At 46.0% G+C, this 21456-nt stretch overlaps 4 protein-coding genes across 5 annotated transcripts; 2 read left to right on the top strand and 2 right to left on the bottom strand.

The window, feature by feature from the left end:
- The first annotated feature begins 85 nt into the window (after positions 1-85).
- On the top strand, positions 86-3990 carry selenok (selenoprotein K). Of its 2 annotated transcripts, XM_084680515.1 has the most exons (5): positions 86-191; positions 570-660; positions 1001-1078; positions 3381-3479; positions 3712-3990. In XM_084680515.1, the coding sequence occupies exons 1-5, from the start codon at positions 173-175 to the stop codon at positions 3713-3715; spliced, it is 291 nt and encodes a 96-aa protein (XP_084536641.1). In that variant the 5' UTR covers positions 86-172; the 3' UTR covers positions 3716-3990. The 2 variants fall into 2 exon arrangements, with proteins under 2 accessions (XP_084536641.1, XP_084536642.1); XM_084680516.1 differs by lacking the exon at positions 3712-3990 and having other exon boundaries at positions 3381-3483.
- Positions 3991-4194: 204 nt separating this feature from the next.
- On the bottom strand, positions 4195-9678 carry actr8 (actin related protein 8). Its single transcript, XM_084680514.1, has 13 exons — positions 9430-9678; positions 9067-9237; positions 8826-8936; positions 8572-8676; positions 8092-8265; positions 7631-7724; positions 7297-7429; positions 6986-7139; positions 6662-6757; positions 6414-6554; positions 5577-5856; positions 5098-5261; positions 4195-4663 (listed from the first exon to the last, which is right to left on the bottom strand). The coding sequence occupies exons 1-13, from the start codon at positions 9562-9564 to the stop codon at positions 4520-4522; spliced, it is 1902 nt and encodes a 633-aa protein (XP_084536640.1). The 5' UTR covers positions 9565-9678; the 3' UTR covers positions 4195-4519.
- A 559-nt stretch (positions 9679-10237) lies between these two features.
- On the bottom strand, positions 10238-14156 carry il17rb (interleukin 17 receptor B). The gene is made up of 9 exons (XM_084680023.1): positions 14018-14156; positions 13907-13931; positions 13650-13778; positions 13263-13381; positions 12954-13095; positions 12710-12751; positions 12501-12548; positions 12172-12270; positions 10238-12004 (listed from the first exon to the last, which is right to left on the bottom strand). Exons 1-9 carry the CDS (start codon positions 14081-14083, stop codon positions 11292-11294), a joined length of 1383 nt encoding a protein of 460 aa, XP_084536149.1. The 5' UTR covers positions 14084-14156; the 3' UTR covers positions 10238-11291.
- An 81-nt stretch (positions 14157-14237) lies between these two features.
- Positions 14238-21446, top strand: chdh (choline dehydrogenase). Its single transcript, XM_084680018.1, has 8 exons — positions 14238-14298; positions 15091-15924; positions 16155-16306; positions 16561-16690; positions 16795-16929; positions 17168-17310; positions 19050-19152; positions 20074-21446. Exons 2-8 carry the CDS (start codon positions 15171-15173, stop codon positions 20490-20492), a joined length of 1836 nt encoding a protein of 611 aa, XP_084536144.1. The 5' UTR covers positions 14238-14298; positions 15091-15170; the 3' UTR covers positions 20493-21446.
- The last annotated feature ends 10 nt before the right edge of the window (positions 21447-21456 follow it).

Here is a 21456-nt window from a genome sequence, read left to right as displayed (position 1 = left end):
CCAAATGTTTAATTGGCGGGGTTTTGTATGGATTGAACAGCTCGACACTTTTTCAATGGGATGTGTAGGGATTACCATCTGCTGGACAGAACTAAAACTGCAGTTTTCGGTAAATTTACCGGATGCGGAAGTGTCTCGAACCGGACGTAAACAACAGGTCTGAGTCGCAGAGATGGTGTACGTGTCCAACGGTGAGTTTCTAAACACGGTAAAATATATATTTTGATAGATAGACCCTTTTTAAAGACGTCGTTGCAACGACCTTATCAACCCACACAAAAATATTTAGTCTCTAACGCTAACCTACTGGCAGACCTAACTGACCACTTTAATCTAAAGATAGCTCGCGTGCTAGATTAGCATGAATTTTGCTAGTACCCCAAACACAAACAGGCGTCTAGCTCTTTTTTGACAACTGTTTGTAAGTCATGTTTACACTGTCGTGTCTTTTAACGCTACAATCTGATGGTCAGTAATAAGCCCACCCAACGTGCCTTATGACGAGTCTTAGCAAGCTAAACTGATCTCCTCAAGCTCGTTGGTGAAGCTATTTTTTCTTTTTTCCTCAGGTCAGGTTCTGGACAACAGGACCCAGTCACCGTGGCGATTATCCTTTTTCAGTGACTTGTTCTGGGGGGCTGTGGAGTTTATCGGCCTGTTGTAAGTATAGACTTTGTGGATAGGATAGGATTGCACAACCCTACCTATGGTTTCAGCCTTCAGGTAAACAACCCTCTAAAGCAGTGGTTCTCAACCCTGGTCCTCAAGTACCCCATGTCCTGCACGTTTTAGATATTTCCCTGCTACAACACACCTGATTCAAATGAATGGGTCGTTATCTAGTTCTGCAGAAGCCTGTTAACGACCATTCATTTGAATCAGGTGTGTTGGAGCAGTGAAATATCTCAAACGTGCAGGACCAAGGTTGAGAACCATTGCTATAAAGGATCACTAGTGAACTGTGTTCACTCAACCCCAATATATATGTGTTCTGTTTTAGTTTTCAGACGCTGGTTCAGCCAGACCTGACGAAGGATGGCAAAGCTGGCTCCGCCTCTCGCTTCACTGATGGCAGAGGGTGAGCAGCCATGTTCCTGTCTGACTACATCATACATAACCCTCCTGTGTTCCTTCCTGACTACATCATACATAACCCTCCTGTGTTCCTTCCTGACTACATCATACACAACCCTCCTGTGTTCCTTCCTGACTACATCATACATAACCCTCCTGTGTTCCTTCCTGACTACATCATACATAACCCTCCTGTGTTCCTTCCTGACTACATCATACATAACCCTCCTGTGTTCCTTCCTGACTACATCATACATAACCCTCCTGTGTTCCTTCCTGACTACATCATACATAACCCTCCTGTGTTCCTTCCTGACTACATCATACATAACCCTCCTGTGTTCCTTCCTGACTACATTATATCTAACCTTCCTGTCTGACTACATCATACCTAACCTTCCTGTCTGACTACATCATACCTAACCTTCCTGTCTGACTACATCATTCCTAACTCTCTTGTCTGACTACATTACATCTAACTCTACCGTCTGACTACATCATATCTAATTCTCCTGTCTGACTACATCATACCTAACTCTCCTGTGTTCCTTCCTGACTACATCATACCTAACTCTCCTGTCTGACTAACATATGTTTCGTAAATAAAGCTGCAGTTTATACCCCGATGTTACATTTTTCCTGTGGTGGTGCGGTTTATATTTTGAAGCCGCTTATAGCACATTGTTATAACAAAACGACAGTAGAAATACTTTTTTGTGAATGCTATTTAAATATTATTAGTTAATTCCCGGGCAATAGAAAGCATACATTACACACTTACTTTCTTTTTCGAAGTGTGTTACGCAACGGCATACTGTAAGATCGCCTATACTCGTGCATTGCTTGGTATCAGTATCACCCGGATCAAGTGCGGTATATATTCCAGTGCGGCTTATACTCAGTGGCTTATACTCATTTACAAACACACAAACTCCCATTCTGTTGGGGTGCGGTTTATAGAAAATGCATCATACCTAACTCCTGTCAGACTACATCATACCTAACTCGCCGGTGTTCCTGTCTGACTATATCATTCCTAACTTTCGTGTCGTTCATAAGAGCATAGCCTAGGTACCAACTGTCAGGCAGTGTGCAAGCTCATGGTTTATTTGCTTTGGCCACCCTCCCAATCAAACACATTTCGACACAATCACAGCCGTTTATCTGACATGGGCGTGTTTGATACTATGACTGTACACCGGGGCGCTGTTGACGTATTTCCGTAAACAACCGAGATGTTTTGGTAAACATGCTGTGTACGCTGCTGAGGCCCTGGGCGCTGTGGAGCAACATGGATAGCTCAGTGCCAGTGGAATGGCAATTTCTTATTTTTGGAGCCGTCCACCAGCGTGTAGTTGTGTTCCAGCAATCCTGTTCCAGCCAATCGCCTTTGGCGAGGCAGGCCTTCCTCCTTGGGTTATTCTGGGAAGCCACTTTCAATCACACTTTAGCAGGAAGAAAGCACCAAAGTTCAGACAAGAATTGGGGGTGCCGTTTATCCTATTTGAATACAATCGTTCATATTACCAAGTGATAGGCAGAGTTTTTGTGTGAGAAAGCAGGGTTTCGTTTTGTTAGTTGTGTTGGTGGTGGGGGGGGGGGGGGGGGGGGGGGCTAGTTTGTGTGATTGACTAATGCGTTCTGCAGAGGAGGGAGACGGTTTGGAATGAAAGGGAGAAAAGCGGGACAGAGTCCCACGGCGGATATCGCTATTAAAAAGCTTAGGCGGCCCGCCTCAGTGCTGCGGCAAAACTCTGGAAAGACTTCTCTGCTACTTGGGGTCAAGAGGTCACACTGTAGAGCCCACTGTAGTTCACATTTAGATACGGGCCGCACTTCTTCAGACTAACGGGGGTCAGTGAGGAGAAACTATGCAGGACAAGGCTTCAACGAGTCATATTGTCAGGTGTAGTCTTTCATGTATACAAACTGGCCGATCACATGCTGTGCCCTATTTGTGCTTGTCTATTCATTGTATGAGGCCAGATTTCCTTTTTTGGAGCAGTCCACTAGCGGCCAGTTGTGTTCCAGCAACCAAGCAGAGTGGTCAGATGCCTGCACTCATCTGGCCACTCTCTGCCTCGACTGGTTATACGATCCGGTACCGTTCTTATAAACCGAGTCTTTTTTCCATTGTTGTGCATCTTTCCAGCCACTGATTGACAACGTCTTAACACCAAGTGCAGTTTGAATGAAGGATGTGGGCTTTTTGTCATCACAATACACCCCCCCCACCCCCCCATTAGCCACAATACATCAGCGTCCGTGTTAGCCTGCTGGCTGTCTGAATGCTGTCGTCTGTTCAGGCCCCCAGGGCCCCCGGGAGGCCGCAGGCGGATGGGCAGGATAAACCACGGAGGAGGAGGGCCCAGCGCCCCCCCCATGGGAGGAGGAGGATGAGGAAGGTGAGGGAAGACTACGCCAGCGGAGAAGGAAACGCGTCCAAAGCATCGCTCGACGTATACACTGTCGACGCCTCTGTTTGAAGAGCACCGTGTTATCTAGCGCTTTGAGGGAAAGAAAAGGCGCAAGACAAATATCATTTGTCATTATGAATCGTTGGTATTATTGTGCAACACACTTCTACCACGACATGCAGGATTGAAACCTGTCCCGTGTCTCCTCTCTCCCCTACAGGTAAACGCCTACACCTGCCGTGTAGGCGTGGGCTAGTGCACGCTGGCAGTCTCCGGGCCACGAGCCTGATCAACGATGTCATCGTGCCAGACCCCCTCCTCATTGGCTGCTCCTGCCTCTGGCAGACTCTTGACGCCACCCTGGGAATTCCTCAGCGTAGGAACCGGGGGGGGCTGACACAGCAGCTTCCTGTTCCTGTCACACTCAATGTCACTCTAGTCATTCATCAGTTTTTTTTGTATCACCTGCTCAATAAAGTGTAGTCATGTTGAAATGTCACCTCCGGGTACGCCGTCAGTTCATTGCTGTGGTTTTACAGTTGACTTTTATGAGGAAGGAAAGGCAAATGTTAATGTTTAACTCTGGAACTGACTTAACTGTTCCACACAGTGGGATACTGGTTAATGATTGGTTATGGGGGAGGTTTGATCAGTGATCTGCCATGCATAAGTTTCTGGGTAGTCACAAATATATATACGACAGTTGGAAAAAACATTCACTTTATTCCACAAAGACAAACAACATGTGTTCATTAGGAATACGACATCTGGAAGATAAGTCTCCATGTAGCCAAAAATATATCCAAACAATCTCTACGATGAATGTCAGAACTGCAACCCTAGATACTGTTCCAGTTCAAGACTCCATGAGTCAAGTACGCACAGGTTTATATGACCCGACAAACCCATAGTTACTGTACAGTGATCTTGAAGTCCTCATCCCCTCAGTCAGGCTGGGTCCAGTGGGTCCTGCTGTGGAGCTGGTTGGCCTCTGAGCTCCAGTGGAGTCCGCTGGGCGGGGTCAGAGGTCACCAGACGAAGGCGGCCCTCTCTCGGAGCATACGCACCCCGAATCGCTGCCACTCCCTCTGGTGGATCCACATCTCCTGGGTGGTGTCCAGACACGCCAGCACGGCTCCACCCTTCCACGAGATCAGGCGTGGGTCCATGTCCTGCACCGGGACATAAAACAAACCGCCCCGTCAGATCCTGAAAGCCTGCATTTGAATGGAATGCAGAGAAGCCACGAGGTCCAGACGTGTGTGATCGTATGAGTTTGGGATTCCACGTTCTTCCCCAAGTAGGCCAGAAATGAAAGGGGTGGGGAACCATGTAGACTGTCCCTTTAGAGGCCTGGGTTCAAATCCGGCCCAGGCTCTTTACCACGTCATCGCCTCTCTCTCTCCCCCCATATTGCCTGTCCTCTCCAAATACACGATATCATAAAATAATAAAAAGGCAGAAATGCCACCCCCCCCCCCCCCGGCCCTCTTAAAATAAAATGTAAAAATATATTATTATATTAATAATGATTAATTAATTAAAGTTAGGGGGTGAAAGGAGGAACCCAGTAGATGGAACCAGTCCCAGGGCGTTCCCAGCTTGCCTTGGGGCGGGTAATGACCTCCACGTTCTCAGCCAGCCGTCGGAAGGAAGGCGGCATCTTGTTGATGATGCGGTGTAACAGGAAGTCCTGGGCACGGTGGAACATCAGGCCGCCGCCCACCACCAGGATGGAGCTGTACATCTTACGCTTCGTCTCGTCTGACGCTAAATGGAAATAAAAATATACACACACACACACACACACACACATTTCATACAGGCGATAAGTAATGACTTTCACTATCTGCTGTACTATGTGCACTGTTTCTGTTGCTATGGGTAAACAAGTCTGCTAAATAAATACATGTTACAATAAATTCGTAACAATAATACACAAATACATGAATGTAACATACATAACATGACAAACAGCAACACAACATATTCATATAACATTAACAACAGGTAATAGAGCACTGAATTAAGTCTTGTTTGAAGGCTCCGACTATGTGAGGGGAGTGAACGTAGGAGGGGACTCACCGCAGCAGTCGATGCTGTGGAGGATGGCTTTATCCAGGCCCAGGGCCTTGCCCTCAAACTGGGACATGGCCGTCTTCCTGGACAGCAGGGCGGAGGGGGACTCCTCCAGCTCGGCCCCTCCCAGCAGACACTCGCTCTGGGAGGGGCCCAACTCCACCTCCTGGCTGTGGCCCCCACCCCCGCGAGGGTCAGAGGGGTCCCCCCCGCCCTGGACGCCCAGCTCCCCCTCCAGACCCCCTGCTTTGGGGAGGGACTTGCGGTCTGCGGATCCTTTGGCTGACTGGGAGGGACAGAGGAGAGACGGTTCGCTTCCACTGTGTACACGGCGGTTTGTGTGTGTGTGTCTCCTAAGGTGTTTCTAGACGCAGTGTTTCCTCTGTGTTGATTTAGCCCGCCATGGCTACATTTCTGCCGCCACGGTATCAGAAATAAGGCTGTACAAAAGGCCGTCTATCAGCATATATTATATGTTGAGATCAAATTAAGCAGACAGTGTACACGTGCTTTAGAGTGGCCTACCTTAATCGATAGGCTAGGCTACTGACCATTTAAAATGAGTTGATACGTCAATTATTAATTGGCAGCATTTATGCCATTTAGAACATACTTTATGAGTGGAAGGGGTGTCTTTAAGTAGCCTAACCTTATTGCTTTAGGGGAAACAGGACGAAAATATGTGCAATGTTACATAAGCTAGTAGACAGTAGACTATTACATTAACCTGCTCCGGAATATAGTGAACTTCGTTTCGGCTGAGGGGGGTGGTTGTTGTTCGGACAGACCTGCCCCCACTACAAAAATAATCCTCAAGGAAACACTGCTAGACGCATATGCTACCTGGTCCTGTTTGCTCTGGGTTCCAAGCAGGTAGTGCTCATCGTGAGGGTCTTCTGAGTCGCCTTGGGAACGGTACTGTAATGATGTCATCTTCTGGCCTACGATCCCAAACATGCTGGGGTAGAACAGAGCCATGGAGGCCTGGGAACACACACATTCGATATGCTGAGTATGGGTAAGGAAAGAGGACCGTGTGTGACTAAAGCAGGCGAGTGACTGGGAGGCCGTGGAGGAGCAGCAGTGGGTACCTGGAGCTTTTCGTCTCCTAGTCGAATCTGGTAGAGGAGAGCTGGGGCCTCTGGGAAACGTGTGCGGAACTCGTGGTCTTGTAGTCCTGAGATGTCCTGAAAAGAGACCAATTTGTAGGAAGCAGGGGTACTGTGTCAGGGTAGGGTAGGGGAAGAGTGAAATGAGTTTATGATGGTGGTGTGTGTCTACTGTGTACTGTTTGTTTAAGGAATAACCATATGGAATAACCTGTGTGCCATGTAGGGTTAGTGTGTAGGGTGTGAAGCTTGATGAAGGGGTATAGGAGTAGTAGGTGCTGATCTGGGCATGGCCCTGGTTGGTACCTGGTCCAGGTGACAGAAGACCTCCTTGAGCTGCTGTAGTAGCTGACAGTCTAGCCTGTTGGAGAGCTGACAGTCCCTGTATGGAAAGCCCGCCCTCTGCAGAAGCCAGAAGAAACAGCGTGTAATGTCCGAACCACCGTATGCCAGACACAGCCTGCAGGACACACACAAAGAGACAGCATTGAAAACGAAGACACATAAATGGAAACGGTGAGACAGATAAGGGGTGTGCTGTGCGTCTGTGTGCGGCAGGGGGCCGCGGCGGGGGGCCGGGGCCGAGGTGGGGACCGAGGCTGAGGCGGGGGGCTCACCTGGAGTTGCGGTGTGAGACTCCGTCCTCCACGCAGGACAGGCTGGTCTTCTGGTCCCCCACGTCCACCACACAGGCACTGCTCAGGCCGCTGCCGAAGGTGGCGCACACGGACTCCTGCTGCACCACGATGGCTGTGGGCCACAGGGGCAGTCACAGTGGTGTCAATTGGAGTGTGGTGTGTGTTCGGATATTCTGATTTGCAAATGAACTGACATTGGTATTAAAAAACATTGTCAAGGTATGGAAAGATGTACAACAAAATGTAAAAAAGGAAAATCTTTGGAAAGATTTTCCAAAAACATATCCATAGTGTGTGTGTGTGTGCGTGATACCTGAGAAGCCCATGTTAAGCAGCAGCATGTTGACCATCTCCTTGATGTGCTGTCTGTTATAGATGTCTGGAACCAGCAGGATACATCTGTAATACTGCCCAGCACACAAAACAAGACATCTGAGGTCATTCATTCAGTGTATTGGTAAGCATTTCCCTTCCTAATGCTGGACGAAGATCAAGAATCTTTATATTAAGTTATGCATGTTATATTCATAGACATTACTCCTCATATTAAGTGATATTCCGAAGCACGGTTGGTTGCTTTATGTACTTGGATATTCATTGCTGCCATCTCGCATATTCTTTGTGTGTGTTGCCTCTTTCTTAATGAACTATTTTAGTCTTTATTCTGCAACTGTCCAAATGAGTTCTGTTAACATTTGAATTTGTGTCTGGATGAATAAAGTGACGTGAATGCTGGTTGGGATCCCAGCCGACCCAGCTGGACGGCTCTGACACCTTGAGGTCTTTGAGGGGGATCTCCAGATGTTTCCGGATGACGTGGCTCCAGATGGTCTCCAGGTTGGAGAGCACGGCCGTCAGGGAGCCCCCGGGGCCCCCGTGTATGTTCAGCTGGCCCCGGCTGATTGGCCAGTGCACGTTGTAACAGTCTGTGGGGTTGACGTACAGGGCCTGTGTGACAGAGGGAGGAGAGTGCAGACTACTGCATAACTACATTGAAACTACATATGCCAAAATCTTGTAGGAAAAAATCAGATGGCTGAGCGGTTAGGGAATCGGGTTACCAATCAGAGGGTTGCCGGCCCTGTTCCCGGCCGTGCCAAATGACGTTGTGCCCTTGGGCAAGGCACTTCAGCCTCCTTGCCTCGGGGGGAATGTCCATGTACTTACTGTAAGTCGCTCTGGATAAGAGCGTCTGCTAAATGACTAAATGTAAATATAAAAGTAATTTAACATGACGTGAGAGAGATTTGTCACCTCCTCTCCCACCAGGTGCTCTGGCTGGTGGGTGGTGTTGGTCCACTTGACCCTGGAGCTGCTATCCAGAACTGCTGGTCGGACCTGCCTGTTATAAGACCGGACCTGGAGGTACAGAACTACACTGTCATACTCCAATGCTCATGTGTCGAGCCAGCCTTGCATGGTCCCACACACGCACACCTGCATGGCAAATATTGAACGAGCACATACACTACAGCCACACACATGCTCCTACTCGCACAAACACACACCTGTTCAGCAGACACTGGTGTTCGTCGTACACCATTGGACATCTTCTTTGACCAAATGGCCTGGTCCACCATTTTAAGACCATTCTGCCTTTGTTCATTGCTTTCTGGTTTCTGTGAGAGAATGTAGTGCTCAAGTAAGGAATGTGTGACAAGCAAGGAGACAGAGAATCTTGACAAAAGAAATATACGACTTCATTTTGCAAAGCATAAGAATTGTTCTCCATCAAGTCGTAATGCTCACATCTAGTCCTTCTCTCAGCAGCCAGGGGTCCTCATATTTAGGCTGCCCGGTTTGCTTGTGTTTGCGAGCAATGACATGTGGGACTATCACGGGAAGAGTGTCTGTTGCTCGGCCAATTCTCAGAGCTTTGGAGCCTGGATGTATCACCACGATGAAATTACTCTGAATTTGCTGGAAAACAAAGGAACAGTACGGAAATAATCCTGCGTTGCTACCCAACTTGCTGTCCAATAGTCCAAGATGACCAAACGAACGTTAGATTGAAACATGGTTGATCAAGTTGCTCATAAAATTTAAATACAAACTAGAAATAGAAACGGATCAAGCCAAATATCAGGTCAAACTATAAAGTTTAAACTTTACCTCTTGTAGAGGCTCAGGGATAACCGGTGGGGCGATGGGTCTTTTCACACCACGTTGCTGCTCCTTCTCTTTCTCCTTCTCTCGTTCCTTGTCTTTCTCCTTGCCGTTCTCTTGCTCTCTTTCAGCTTGTGTCATTATTGACGGATTTGAATGGAAATAGACGGCCAACTGTGTTAACCTCAGCTGCAACTACAAAGTATCTGAATGATAGCAGTGCTCTCGGTTGTCAACAGAACACTATCACTTCCGCATTTTGTCACGTGTCATACAACTTTGCTCTCCATTGGCTGGGCGAGATCTACGCTCATTTGGCGTTCAACTTCACGTGTGTGTGTGTGTGTGGGGAGGGGGGGGGGCTGTTCCATAAAGCCCGCTCAAAAGAGTTGAAATTAAAGTCCAAATCCTGACTTTAATGAACCTAACAAATCAGAATAAAAAAGTTCCCTAAAGACTAAAGCTAGTTCACATTATCAGACTAATTCAAGACAGGTGCATGTAGTCTAGAGAGGTATGTGGCTGCAGGCTGCACTATCCATCCTATTATAGACTTATAGATCCTACCCTGACAATATTTTCATTAAATAATTAACAAATGGCACAGACATAAAAGAGGGTGAAGGGGGGTATGTTTACTGTTTTTATTGGGCCGTTGTAAAACGACTGAAGGTAGTGTTTTGTGTCATGTATTTTTTGGTTTGAAAGTATCTGTTGAGTGTGCTCCAGTTTGGCGTTGCGTGTCAACTGTTTTACATTGAAATGGACAAATGTGTGCGACTCAATCAAGAAAAGCAAAACATTATTTTATTGCGGGTAGAAGTAAAATATTTGAGTCACAAATGGATGTTTCATAAGGTTCTCTTCAAGTACAACATTTATAAAATAATTATTACAAATAGTAATTGAAACAGATGTAAGTGAATATCAGTTTATGTGATTTTAACTTTCCATCAAACATAATTTACTGACACCAACTATGAGATCCATCCATATTCTGGAGAAAGGAATGCCCTTAAATCAAGAAACTCCCGAGATTCACTGTAATTCTAGTACCATTTCAGGCAGTAAGAAAGAAACAGTGACCAAAATGTCTACAGCTCCTCACTCACACAAGTTTAAATGCACCAATAGTCTGTAAAACTTAGATTAACTTAGAAAAAAAAAAAACTTAGACTTCATTTAGATTATTTTTGACTGATGAGGACTTGCATGTTTTTTAGGAAACAATGCTTAGAACTAAACTGTGATAGATATTATATATATTCAACCTTTTTATAATATATATATATTCAACCTTTTTGAGACAGCCCAGCCCACTCCCTTAGAGCAGCAAGGTGAAGCTTACCTACAGCACAAGCCAAGACGACAGCACCACACCACAACGGCTCTTTCGCCAAGATAATTGTAACCTCAGAGTTCAACCTGCACTTTCTGATCGAGGACAAGTGTTCAACGCTGACAAAGATGTTACTCTCCAAATTGAATCAAATGTAATGTATCTGATTATAGAGGTGTCTTTACTCAAATCAAATGTATTTGCATAGCATTATTTAAAAGCCATGTCACAGAGGACTTCACATCCTTATTTACGCAAGTACGAGTAAGTGGCCACTAGCCCTTTAATCATCGATGTCTATGGGTTTGTCAAGACATGGGTTTGTCAAATTGAGTCAAATTGCTTCTTATAGAAAAAGGTTTGTCCACTTGCATGCCAATTCTTAAATAGTGAGACATTATCTATGTATACGAATGTCTACCATTGCCAGTCCATGCAGTCTAAAACCTTCACCAAAACATGAAACAAAAGTATTACTGTAAAATACAGCATGGGTTGTATCAAGTGCAAGCCATAACGTGCTCAAAGTTTATATATTTTCCTTCATACAATTCAGCTCTACTGAGACGCCTAACTGCGACTGGGAGAATCCTGGTTTAGTCCCTAAATATCTCACAGCATCGCTCAGCTTGTCATTGGCCTTTGTACGGTGTGCCTTGTCAGCCCCAGGCCTCCCCAGGCCTGTGGTGAACCTCCCCCTGACGCCTCGCTGCCTGTGCAGCTGCCTGCACAGCTTCTCCACATCCTTCATCAGACAGAACTTTCTGCAGCCCCTCAGCTCCACGGGAACGTCACTGCTCTCCGGGGCTTTGCCCAGGTGCAGCACCCAGAACTTGTCTATCTGGCCTGGGCATAGCGCCTGGCTGGCCACCATATTCAGCATCAGGGGAAACAAGTCATAGGCTGCTGCAGTTGGGACGTTGGCCAAGTGTCCCAGCCCGGAAGGGGGTGCACTGGGGGCCGGGTTATGGTTATACGGCGGACAGACAACCAGCACTCTGTCCGCCTTGTTGGCTTGCTGAGCCAGCCAGCGCATTGGGCCCAAGTCTGCCAGCAGGCCACGCTGCCAGAGGTCAATGTCCACTCTGCAGTTACTACTCAGCAGGAACTCTGCCAGAGACACCACTGCGTTCTGGAACACAGGGTTCTCAGGAGGGTAGATCACCAGGACAGAGACAGGTGCTTGGGAGGTATAAGGCAGTGGCAAGAAACCATAGCGGGAGGTTTTTTTGTAAACCTTATCTGAGAAGGACCAATGAAAGAGAAGAAAGATGGGGTTAGTCTTAGATGTTTTTTTGTCTGCTTGATTAATTGATTATTTAAACTAATTATACATATATATATATATATACATGAAACAATATACATGATTTAATAAAACAATGGGGGAGTGGGGCATGGGGACTTACAGAGGATGAAGCAGACCAGAGCTAGCAGGCCAGCCCCAAAGCCCAGATAAACCAGCAGGGGGCCTGCAAACGAACTCTTCAGCTCAGGAGTCAAATTCTCTACAAACAGAGTAAACTCACCTTGTAATCACCACTGATGCCCAAACTGGAGCACATGAGCTACACAGCTAACCCGAACATTGTCTTATACCACACACTGATAATATTCATGGACAGCAAAGTGAGTGTGTATTCAAAATATCACTGGCTAACGTTGGTGAATAGATGTGATACCGATTCAGAAGGATCTGTTCATGTTGGATCTTAACAGTGTCGGTTCATCTTCTCACCTGAAGAGGGCATCCCACTCACAACTGGGGTGGAAGGGCTCTCCTCACCTGCTCAGAAGTGTCTTATTACTAAACAGTTAATACATGTGCAATAGGTTCGAAAAGAAATGCTTGAGGCAAGAGAAGACAAATCTCAAGCGCTACCCCAAAGATAGTGATATTTGGGTTTTTAACATTGTTTCCTCTTTTGTTTTACAGGTAAGTCTGACCTGGTGATACGGATCTGCTCTGCTGCTCAGCTAGCAAGAGACCTGCATGGGGGAGAGAGAGAGGGCAGTCTGGTCATAACACATGAGAACTACAACCTGAGAACTACGCTAGCTTCTGTTGTGTTTGAAACAGTATGACACATTTAGACAAGGTCACCTAGAAACTCTGAAACATCATGTGATATTAGTTTAGTATTTGTATTGTCCCACTTTGAAGAAAAACTCAATGGTTTGGAAAACTCACCGGGGATTTGGGATTCTACATCCTTCTGATAATCCATTCCTCCATCTGTATATGGTGGGATGGGAAGATTGTAGGCTGCAACGTCAATTGTGTCGCCTCCCTTCCACCTGCAGTCAGTCTGCAGGTGATGGAACCACGCTTGCTGGGGAAAGATGGATGTATGCTATGTATGTTATGTGGTGTGGCCTGCAGAAACATCATTGACTCCCTTACATGCCTTTACACTAATACAACATTAGAAGAAATACAAGCAGAGAAGGGTCTGGCAGTACTAAGCCCACGTCCTCGGCATGCCAGATGTAAAGGCACCTGCGTGTCATTCCTGAGGCCGACGGTGTGCAAACTTGGGTGATAGCGACAATCCAGACTGTACTCAGATAATTTAAACTGTATAATCAAATGAGTCCCTGTGAGATATTGGATGCTATCTGAAACACAGGATGAAGACAATTTGGTATTTAGCAAGACAATTGTGGATATCTTCAAATGATAGTACAATGCCTAACACATATGCTCTTATCCTAAGCTACTTACAAGGTTGAACCTGCTACCTTTTGATCTACAGTCAAATGCTCAACTACAGAACTATAAGGCCGACGTATAATCTGTGTGGCCCGATTCTATTGATTCTAACATGTTAGCAACTCTATCTAGTCTAATATGATATTGAGGGAATTCTGAAAGAACAGGACTTACTGTCTATACTGATGGCCCAACTGGTGTTGAGAGTCCAGCAGCTCTGTGCTGTTAGCAACACAGGGACAACGATCAGATCATTTATTATAGACGGATTGATTTTATCTTCATAAAAACCCTCTGTTGGCCCTAGAACAAAGACACAAAGATTTGTTTTAAACACAAGCACCTGGGAGATCAGAATCAATTCCATAACTCCATACAAGAAGGCTCACACATCTAATGGATTTTGAGAAGGACAGGATCAGATCACATACCCTTGTTCTCGTTACATTTAACTGTCTGAAGAAAAGAAAGTCGTTATTATGACATGAAACACTTGGTCTTCAAATGATGTCATCATGTAATACAGTCGGAATATAACTTACAACTTCAGGGGGAGTCCAATGAGAGGCCACCACATTTAAAAGCAGCAACATGCACAAACTCCACATTATTCTAACACGCTTGACAAAATTAAGATTTTTCGGCCAAAAATAAAGAAAGCTGAACAGTCCTGACTGTTCTCTCAGGTTATCCACTACAGAGCAGAAACTGTTTCCCACTGTTTTGTACATGGCCAACCGTAAACCCCGCCCCCTACTCGGCAACCCTCCTATCAACAGTTCTCGCCGTAAAACTCAGTTAACAGTTATAAAACTGGTTAGCGGTAAGTGAAGCTTTTGTCAGCTGTTTATTTAACTTATTTACATTTGAAAACAGTCCTTGAAAAAATGAGTTGTGTCTGCAGAGTGTCAGCTAGTCCTATAATCGGAAACGTGTGTCTTCTTATTTCGTTAACTTTATCATACGTGTGAAGCGTTTTGTTTTTCAGAGGCCATCTATGACATTTGCACTTCAGCCCGAATCACGTCGTTTGCTTATTGACTTCCGTGCTATTATGTGATCTATGTAATATATCTATAGAAACAACTCGTCGTTTTAGTGTATCTGGCTTCTTTTCCCCGTTGTTGTGAACATTTCCCTTCTATTCTATTTGCAAAACTTAGCAAAGCTGATGTGACGTCCCCCTCATGCCCCCCCTCTTGTCTACTGTAGGGAGGTTGCGTGGTCTGAAGTTCATTGAGCAATAATACTACTGGCTTAAATAAATTATTACATTATGACAACATACACAGACCGGGGGCTAGGCCTTCTGATTATAATTTTGGCTTCATGTCTGTGAAAATACATGAATATTGTTTTGTAACTGATTCATAACATGTTCACTGTTTTTGTTGGAAGGTCTTTTAGGTTCATTTAAAATGCTCCCTACTGGATAGCAAGGGTACTTAGTTAAGATAACGTTTCATTATTCAGAGGTGTTGAGTAATGAGAATGAATATTGTGTCTGCCCCACATAGTAGTACAGCCTGTCAATAAACATACTGTTTATGATCATGTCGGTGTTAATATTTTCTTTGTGAACAACGTAACCGTGTGTGTGTTTATGTGCTTGCAGGTGTGCAGGGATTTTGCAAGTGCTCCTTTGATGTTGGGAGAGGACTGTATTTTATTAGAACAACACTACCAGGAGTCAGGATGCTTTCTATGGCTGTGCGAGTCAGAGTCAGCATGGGGGTGAGAAGGTGTTTGTCCTCCTGGTTCCCTGGGCCTTCTGTTGCCTCAACCTGGAGGCTTGCCCCCTCTTCCTCCTCCTCCCTACGACACAGGAGCACTACCGCAGCCAATCAGAGCTCCCCAACCCCGTCGTGCAGCTACATCATCGTGGGGGCTGGGTCAGCGGGCTGCGTCCTGGCCAATCGGCTCTCGGAAGACTCCCAGGAGTCGGTGGTGCTTCTGGAGGCAGGACCGAAGGACATGTTTCTCGGCAGCAAACGAGTGTCCTGGAAAATCCACATGCCGGCAGCACTGACCTACAACCTGTGCGATGAAAAGTACAACTGGTACTACCACACGCTGGCCCAGGAGCACATGGACCAGCGGGTGCTGTACTGGCCCCGGGGCCGTGTCTGGGGCGGGTCCTCCACCCTCAACGCCATGGTGTACATCCGGGGCCATGCCCTGGACTACGACCGCTGGCAGAGTGAGGGTGCGGAGGGCTGGGACTACCAACACTGCCTGCCCTACTTCCGCAAGGCTCAGTTCCATGAGCTGGGGGAAAACCGCTACCGTGGGGGCAGCGGGCCACTACATGTTTCCCGGGGGAAGACCAACCACCCGTTACATCAGGCCTTCATTGAGGCTGGGCAGCAGGCGGGGTACCCCTTTACTGATGACATGAACGGGTACCAGCAGGAGGGGGTGGGGTGGATGGACATGACTATATATAAAGGTACCAATGGATGGATGGATGGATGGATGGATTGATAGATAGGTGGGTAGATGGATGGATGGATGGATGGACATGATGATACATAAAGGTACATTAGGATGGATAGATGGATGGATAGATAAAAAGAGGGATGGATGAATACATGGATATTGTCATGCATAAAGACTGGACAGGGGGATGGGTGTGACAAAAAGGCCAGATGGATGGACCCGAGTTTGTGCCCCTGACAGGAAAGAGGTGGAGCACTGCCAGTGCGTACCTGCGGCCAGTGCTGAGCCGACCCAACCTGCAGGCTGAGGTGCGCTGCATGATCACCCGGGTTCTGTTTGAAGGGAAACGGGCTGTGGGAGTGGAGTACCTCCAGAATGGACAGAAGAAGAAGGTAGGAGGACCAGAGGCTTGTTGTGGAGGGAGGGAGGGAGGGAGGGAGGGAGGGAGGGAGGGAGGGAGGGAGGGAGGGAGGGAGGGAGGGAGGGAGGGAGGGAGGGAGGGAGGGAGGGAGGGAGGGAGGGAGGGAGGGAGGGAGGGAGGGAGGGAGGGAGGGAGGGGGCTGACTTATTTATTCATGTATTTAACTGATAGCTAATGTAAACATTATATACCCCCCCCCCCCCAAACACCCTATCTGTGTGTCAGCTGTATGCTGATAAAGAGGTGATTCTCAGCGGGGGGGCCATCAACTCCCCACAGCTGCTAATGCTGTCAGGGGTGGGCGATGCAGACCACCTCAGGCAACTGGACATTCCTGTGGTCCAGCACTTACCAGGTAACCGACTCCACTGGAACGTCTCAGCACACACACACAATTATTGAACACCAACAATGATTAAGCTACAGATCCATTTTGACATGCTGTGTGTGTGTGTCCAGGGGTTGGTAGTAACCTGCAGGACCACCTGGAGCTGTATGTGCAACAGGAGTGTACCCAACCCATCACTCTCTACAAGGCCCAGAAACCCTTCCACATGGTGCAGATAGGACTGGAGTGGCTCCTAAAATTCACTGGTGAACCCCTCTATCTGGGCTAATGGCGTGTCCCTTTCAAATACGTAGGGTTTGATTTCATTTACTTAATGCAGTGAGCCCTATGACACCCCCAAACTGAAACCTCAAAGGCACTTTCAAAGTTGTATTTATAGAATTCGAGTGATTCAGTTGTTTATGTTACAATCATTGAAGTGGTGTTCCTTTGCTTCCTGATTTGGAACCTGCCTGTTTGTGTAACCATGGTGACTGCCCCCAGGTTACGGGGCCACGGCCCACCTGGAGAGTGGGGGGTTCATCCGGAGCCGAGGGGGTGTGGCCCACCCGGACATACAGTTCCACTTCCTTCCGTCACAAGTCATCGACCATGGCAGGGTGGCCTCCAAGATAGAGGCCTACCAGGTAGGGAACATCTACCTTAAAGATGTTTTAGGTTCTTCACACCACATAATATTGTGTTGTTAACTACCCATCCAAATTTTAAAAAATCACCGACAAACATGTCTTCTCTGCTTGATACTGGGGGGAGGTCCGCCCCCTCGAATTTATTGAATTCAGCAACAACAGCAACACTAGCTAAATCAATTGTAATAAACACGTATAAAATGTACTGAGAACCAAATCATGGAATTTGCTTTACAGCATCTTTAATGCATGTGCCATGTAATTGTGACATTTTGTAGCTTTGATTGGTATGTTTATTAGCTTGTGCATGTGTGAGTTTGACAAAGTTTATCTGTTTCTTTATGTACTCACAAAACATATCTCTGAATTAGTGAAGTAGCTTTTACCTATCACATAATCTGGAAGCCAGTTCAACCAGCATCAACCAGTTCCTCAGAAGAAGTTCAAGGTCATGCCCTACCCCGGTTATGGTTGTCTAATTTGCACAACACTTGCACAGTATTTCAGTGGAATATAATGACGTGACTGGAAGATTATGCCAGCTTCTATGAGCGTAAGTATGCTACAGAATTTCCCAGTAAAGTAGACCTGTAGTGGAGTGTGCGTGGGCATGACGCTAATTCTGAAGCACCTGGTGGGAAATAATAATAAGACTTTATTTACATAGCACATTTCATACAAGAATTGCAGCTCAATGTGCTTTACATAAAATCCATAAAAACTATAATAATAAAAACAATAATACAAGTGATACAAGGAATACAAATAAATAAATACAAAATTAAAATGTAACAAAATAAAAGCCGCAGTCTTTGCGGGAATCAAAAGCACATCAGCCTCAGTCTTTGCGGTGTCTCGAATCCGTCTTAGACTCGAGCTGCCTTTGCAGTTTCCAAAACATATAACAACCCAGACTAGCTGCAATCTATCTGCGGTCTCTCAAATACAATAAAAAGAGTAATAAAACAATAATAAAACAATAAATAAATAAATAAAAGTAGTAAAACCCTTCTTGGATAAAATTAGTTAAACGCTTTGTAAAAAGATAGGTTTCAAGCTGTCTTTTGAAAATGTCTAGCGTAATTTGTTCCATAGTTTTGGGGCGTAATTGACAAAGGCTGCATCACCATTCTTCTTATGACTGCTTCTGGTGACCTCTAATAGGTCTGCATTTGATGATTGCAGTGTTCTAGCTGGTGTGTAGTTTATAAGAGAGTTTGAAATGTAGCTAGGTCCTTGTCCGTGTAGAGCTTTGTATGTAAGGAAAAGTACCTTAAAGTCAATTCTGAAGGTAACAGGGAGCCAGTGTAAAGTAGCTAGGACAGGACTAATGTGTTCTCTCCTTTTAGTTTTGGTTAATAATCTAGCTGCAGAATTTTGAATGAGCTGTAGTCTTTCAGTGGTTTTCTTGGGAAGACCAGTGAAAAGTGCGTTACAGTAGTCCAGCCGGCTGGATATAAAAGCATAAATTAACTTCTCTGCATCATTTTGGTCTATGAATGGTCGTACCTTCGCTATATTTCTCAGGTGAAAGAAAGCTGTTTTGGTCACTTTATTAATGTGAGAGTTTAAATTTAAAGAGTCCAAGATTACCCAAAAGAATCTGTGCTCTCTTTCTCAGAAAAAAATAGACACAGGTGTTTGTGACAGAGATTTACTACATATCTCTGACTGAGCATAATGTCCAAGTGCACCACTCATCTTGACCAATCAGAGGCCATGTTGCTGTGTTGCAGGTTCACGTTGGACCAGTGAGAAGCACAAGTATTGGGTGGATGAAACTGAAAAGTGCCAACCCTCTGGACCACCCTCTTCTCCAGCCCAACTACCTCTCTACTGGTAGGGCTCCTACTTTAGACTAGGTGACAGGAGAAACGCTGATGAATACAATAGAAGTTTTTTATATATTCAGCTCAACTCTGAACCAAGGTGTTTTTGTGGGTTTCTCTATCATTACAAGGATCTTTATCTTTATTTGCCTTTCTGAAAAAACATAATGTGTGCTTTAATTTCCTGGAAACAGATAAGCTCACATCTTAGACCGAGAACAGCATCAATACCACTTTTACAGACACTAGGCCTGCTCTAGGGCCTTGAATCATGTCCACGGAGATTTCCCACTGAAAGGTCACTTTAGTCAGGTTGAATATGTCTGAGAAACTGGCCCTAAATGCAGTTTAGTCTCTGATAAGGGTGTAATTTAGGTCCTACAAGTCTGTTCTAGAACCCCTGAGGTTAGTTGAGGGGAGCCTGCAGGAGAGGTGTGAACTGTGTTTTCATTGGTCAAGTAGTCAGGTGTAACTTGGACATTTAGTGTGCTTGATTTGCCTCACCCAAATGAACTGAAACAGAAAGCCCCAAAAGCAGATACTATGCATGCGAGGAACTCTGAATGCGAGGAAAGCCAAATCAAGTGCCCTTCTATAGTTATTTGACGTGTTGTATCTCTCGAGTTTACACAGCAGGTTAGAAAATGCATATGAACCTACACAGCACTTTTAGACACACCCGTATGTGAAGAAGCATAATAGTACCTTTTGGTCTGATGTTGAAGAAGCCCTTCCATTGCACATTGACAGTGGACAATGTGGTCGCCACGACATCATCTAGTGTTCAGTTTACAACGCACAATTAAGATCACAGTTAGAATCTCCTTCAGTGGTCCACAATGATCAGTCATGTTATATATGTGTAAGGGCTTAAGGCAGTGACTCCTCAGTGATTCCTCGGTCTTGATCTCCACCCCTCTCCCTCCTCCAGAGACGGATGTGTGGGAGTTCAGGGAGAGCGTCAAACTGTCCAGGGAGATCTTTGCCCAGAAGGCTTTCGATCCGTTCCGCGGCGCCGAGGTCCAGCCGGGCCCCCAGGTCCAGTCGGATGCGGAGATAGACGCCTTTGTCCGCCGCAAGGCTGACAGCGCCTACCACCCCTCCTGCACCTGCAAGATGGGCTCTCCCTCCGACCCCGCGGCGGTGGTGGACCCCCAGACGCGCGTGCTCGGCCTGGAGGGTCTCCGCGTGGTCGACGCCTCCATCATGCCCAGCATCGTCAGCGGCAACCTGAACTCGCCCACCATCATGATAGCGGAGAAGGCGGCTGACATAATCAGAGGGCGCCCGGCGCTGAGCGACATGGGCGTGCCAGTGTACCAGCCCCCCACTCTGGAAACACAGCGGTAGGACACACACACACACAACCGGAGGCGCAGAAACGGGACGACCGCACACACTAACACACACCTGAGCCCAGGGCCGGCGCAAGCACCTTCGCCGCCCGAGGCAAGATGTTTCAACAGCACCCCTGCCCCCCCAGACGGCTGCCTAGTTTGCCTATAGCAAACGCCGGCCCTGACTGAGCCAGGAGAACCAGTAGTCTCAATGATGATCATGTACTAATGTAGATGTACAATATTCTAGATCTTGTTGATGATGATGTTGATGTGTGATCTTAATTAATTATGCCTAAAATACTTGCCCTCAGTGTTGCTCAAGGCAAAGATCAAACGTATATTTTTTCTACATGCATGTTTACAATGAAATAAAGAATTATGTTTTGTGTTCAATCTCAGATTCAGTTATCAGTGTATCTAAGATTCATTAGATTTTCTCAGGATGAAAGTAAGCTTTTTATCACTAATTGACCAGCCTTGCCAGTGATTTAGCCAAGCACAAGTACAGCATTTGAAGTATTTTGAACTGTGTCATGTCAGTTTAGGAATATGAAGTTTGGAATTGTATGAAGCTTTTTAACTGATCTTATAATCTCCTATATATACTGTATCGGCCTGGACTGTTAGCAGTTATGGTAGTGGTGCTACCCCACTCTAGCAATATTTTTACAATTCCACCATTCCTCATTGTGGATTTTAATGAAGGATTTCTTAATGAAGATTTATATTGTCTTGTTTTCTCAGTCCTAGATGTGTCTCAATATCTTAATCCTATTCTAAACTTAATCTAAAATTAATCATTTACATCTCTCATTAACTAGCCTTAACGTCTCAATCCTAAAACAATGTAATCTTTACGTTCTTGCAAATGTTTACATTTGTCTGGGAGAACAGCCAATGCTGTTTCTGCAGTGTTCAGTGTCACGGAGAGAGGCAATAAACTGGTTGAGTTAGGGTGTTTCAATGTGTGTGTA

This window comes from Hypomesus nipponensis, chromosome 18 (assembly GCF_054491055.1).
Source record: "Hypomesus nipponensis isolate SF chromosome 18, ASM5449105v1, whole genome shotgun sequence".
Lineage (NCBI taxonomy): Eukaryota > Metazoa > Chordata > Actinopteri > Osmeriformes > Osmeridae > Hypomesus > Hypomesus nipponensis.
The sequence above is the reverse complement of the archived record's forward strand: the minus strand, read 5'-3'. Positions and strand labels throughout refer to the sequence as shown.

Bases quoted from the DNA above. Each gene is read 5' to 3' on its own strand.
- actr8 (XM_084680514.1), bottom strand. From the start codon at position 9,564: ATGACACAAGCTGAAAGAGAGCAAGAGAACGGCAAGGAGAAAGACAAG. The intron at 8,677-8,825 runs GTGTGTGTTTGT...CTGTACCTCCAG, and splicing joins CACCAGTGTCTGCTGAACAG to GTCCGGTCTTATAACAGGCA. The intron at 7,430-7,630 runs GTATCACGCACA...TGTGGCCCACAG, and splicing joins GCTTAACATGGGCTTCTCAG to CCATCGTGGTGCAGCAGGAG.
- il17rb (XM_084680023.1), bottom strand. From the start codon at position 14,083: ATGTGGAGTTTGTGCATGTTGCTGCTTTTAAATGTGGTGGCCTCTCAT. The intron at 13,932-14,017 runs GTAAGTTATATT...TCTTTTCTTCAG, and splicing joins ATTGGACTCCCCCTGAAGTT to ACAGTTAAATGTAACGAGAA. The intron at 13,382-13,649 runs GTAAGTCCTGTT...CCTGTGTTTCAG, and splicing joins TTGGGCCATCAGTATAGACA to ATAGCATCCAATATCTCACA.
- chdh (XM_084680018.1), top strand. From the start codon at position 15,171: ATGCTTTCTATGGCTGTGCGAGTCAGAGTCAGCATGGGGGTGAGAAGG. The intron at 15,925-16,154 runs GTACCAATGGAT...TGCCCCTGACAG, and splicing joins GGACATGACTATATATAAAG to GAAAGAGGTGGAGCACTGCC. The intron at 16,930-17,167 runs GTGAACCCCTCT...GACTGCCCCCAG, and splicing joins GTGGCTCCTAAAATTCACTG to GTTACGGGGCCACGGCCCAC.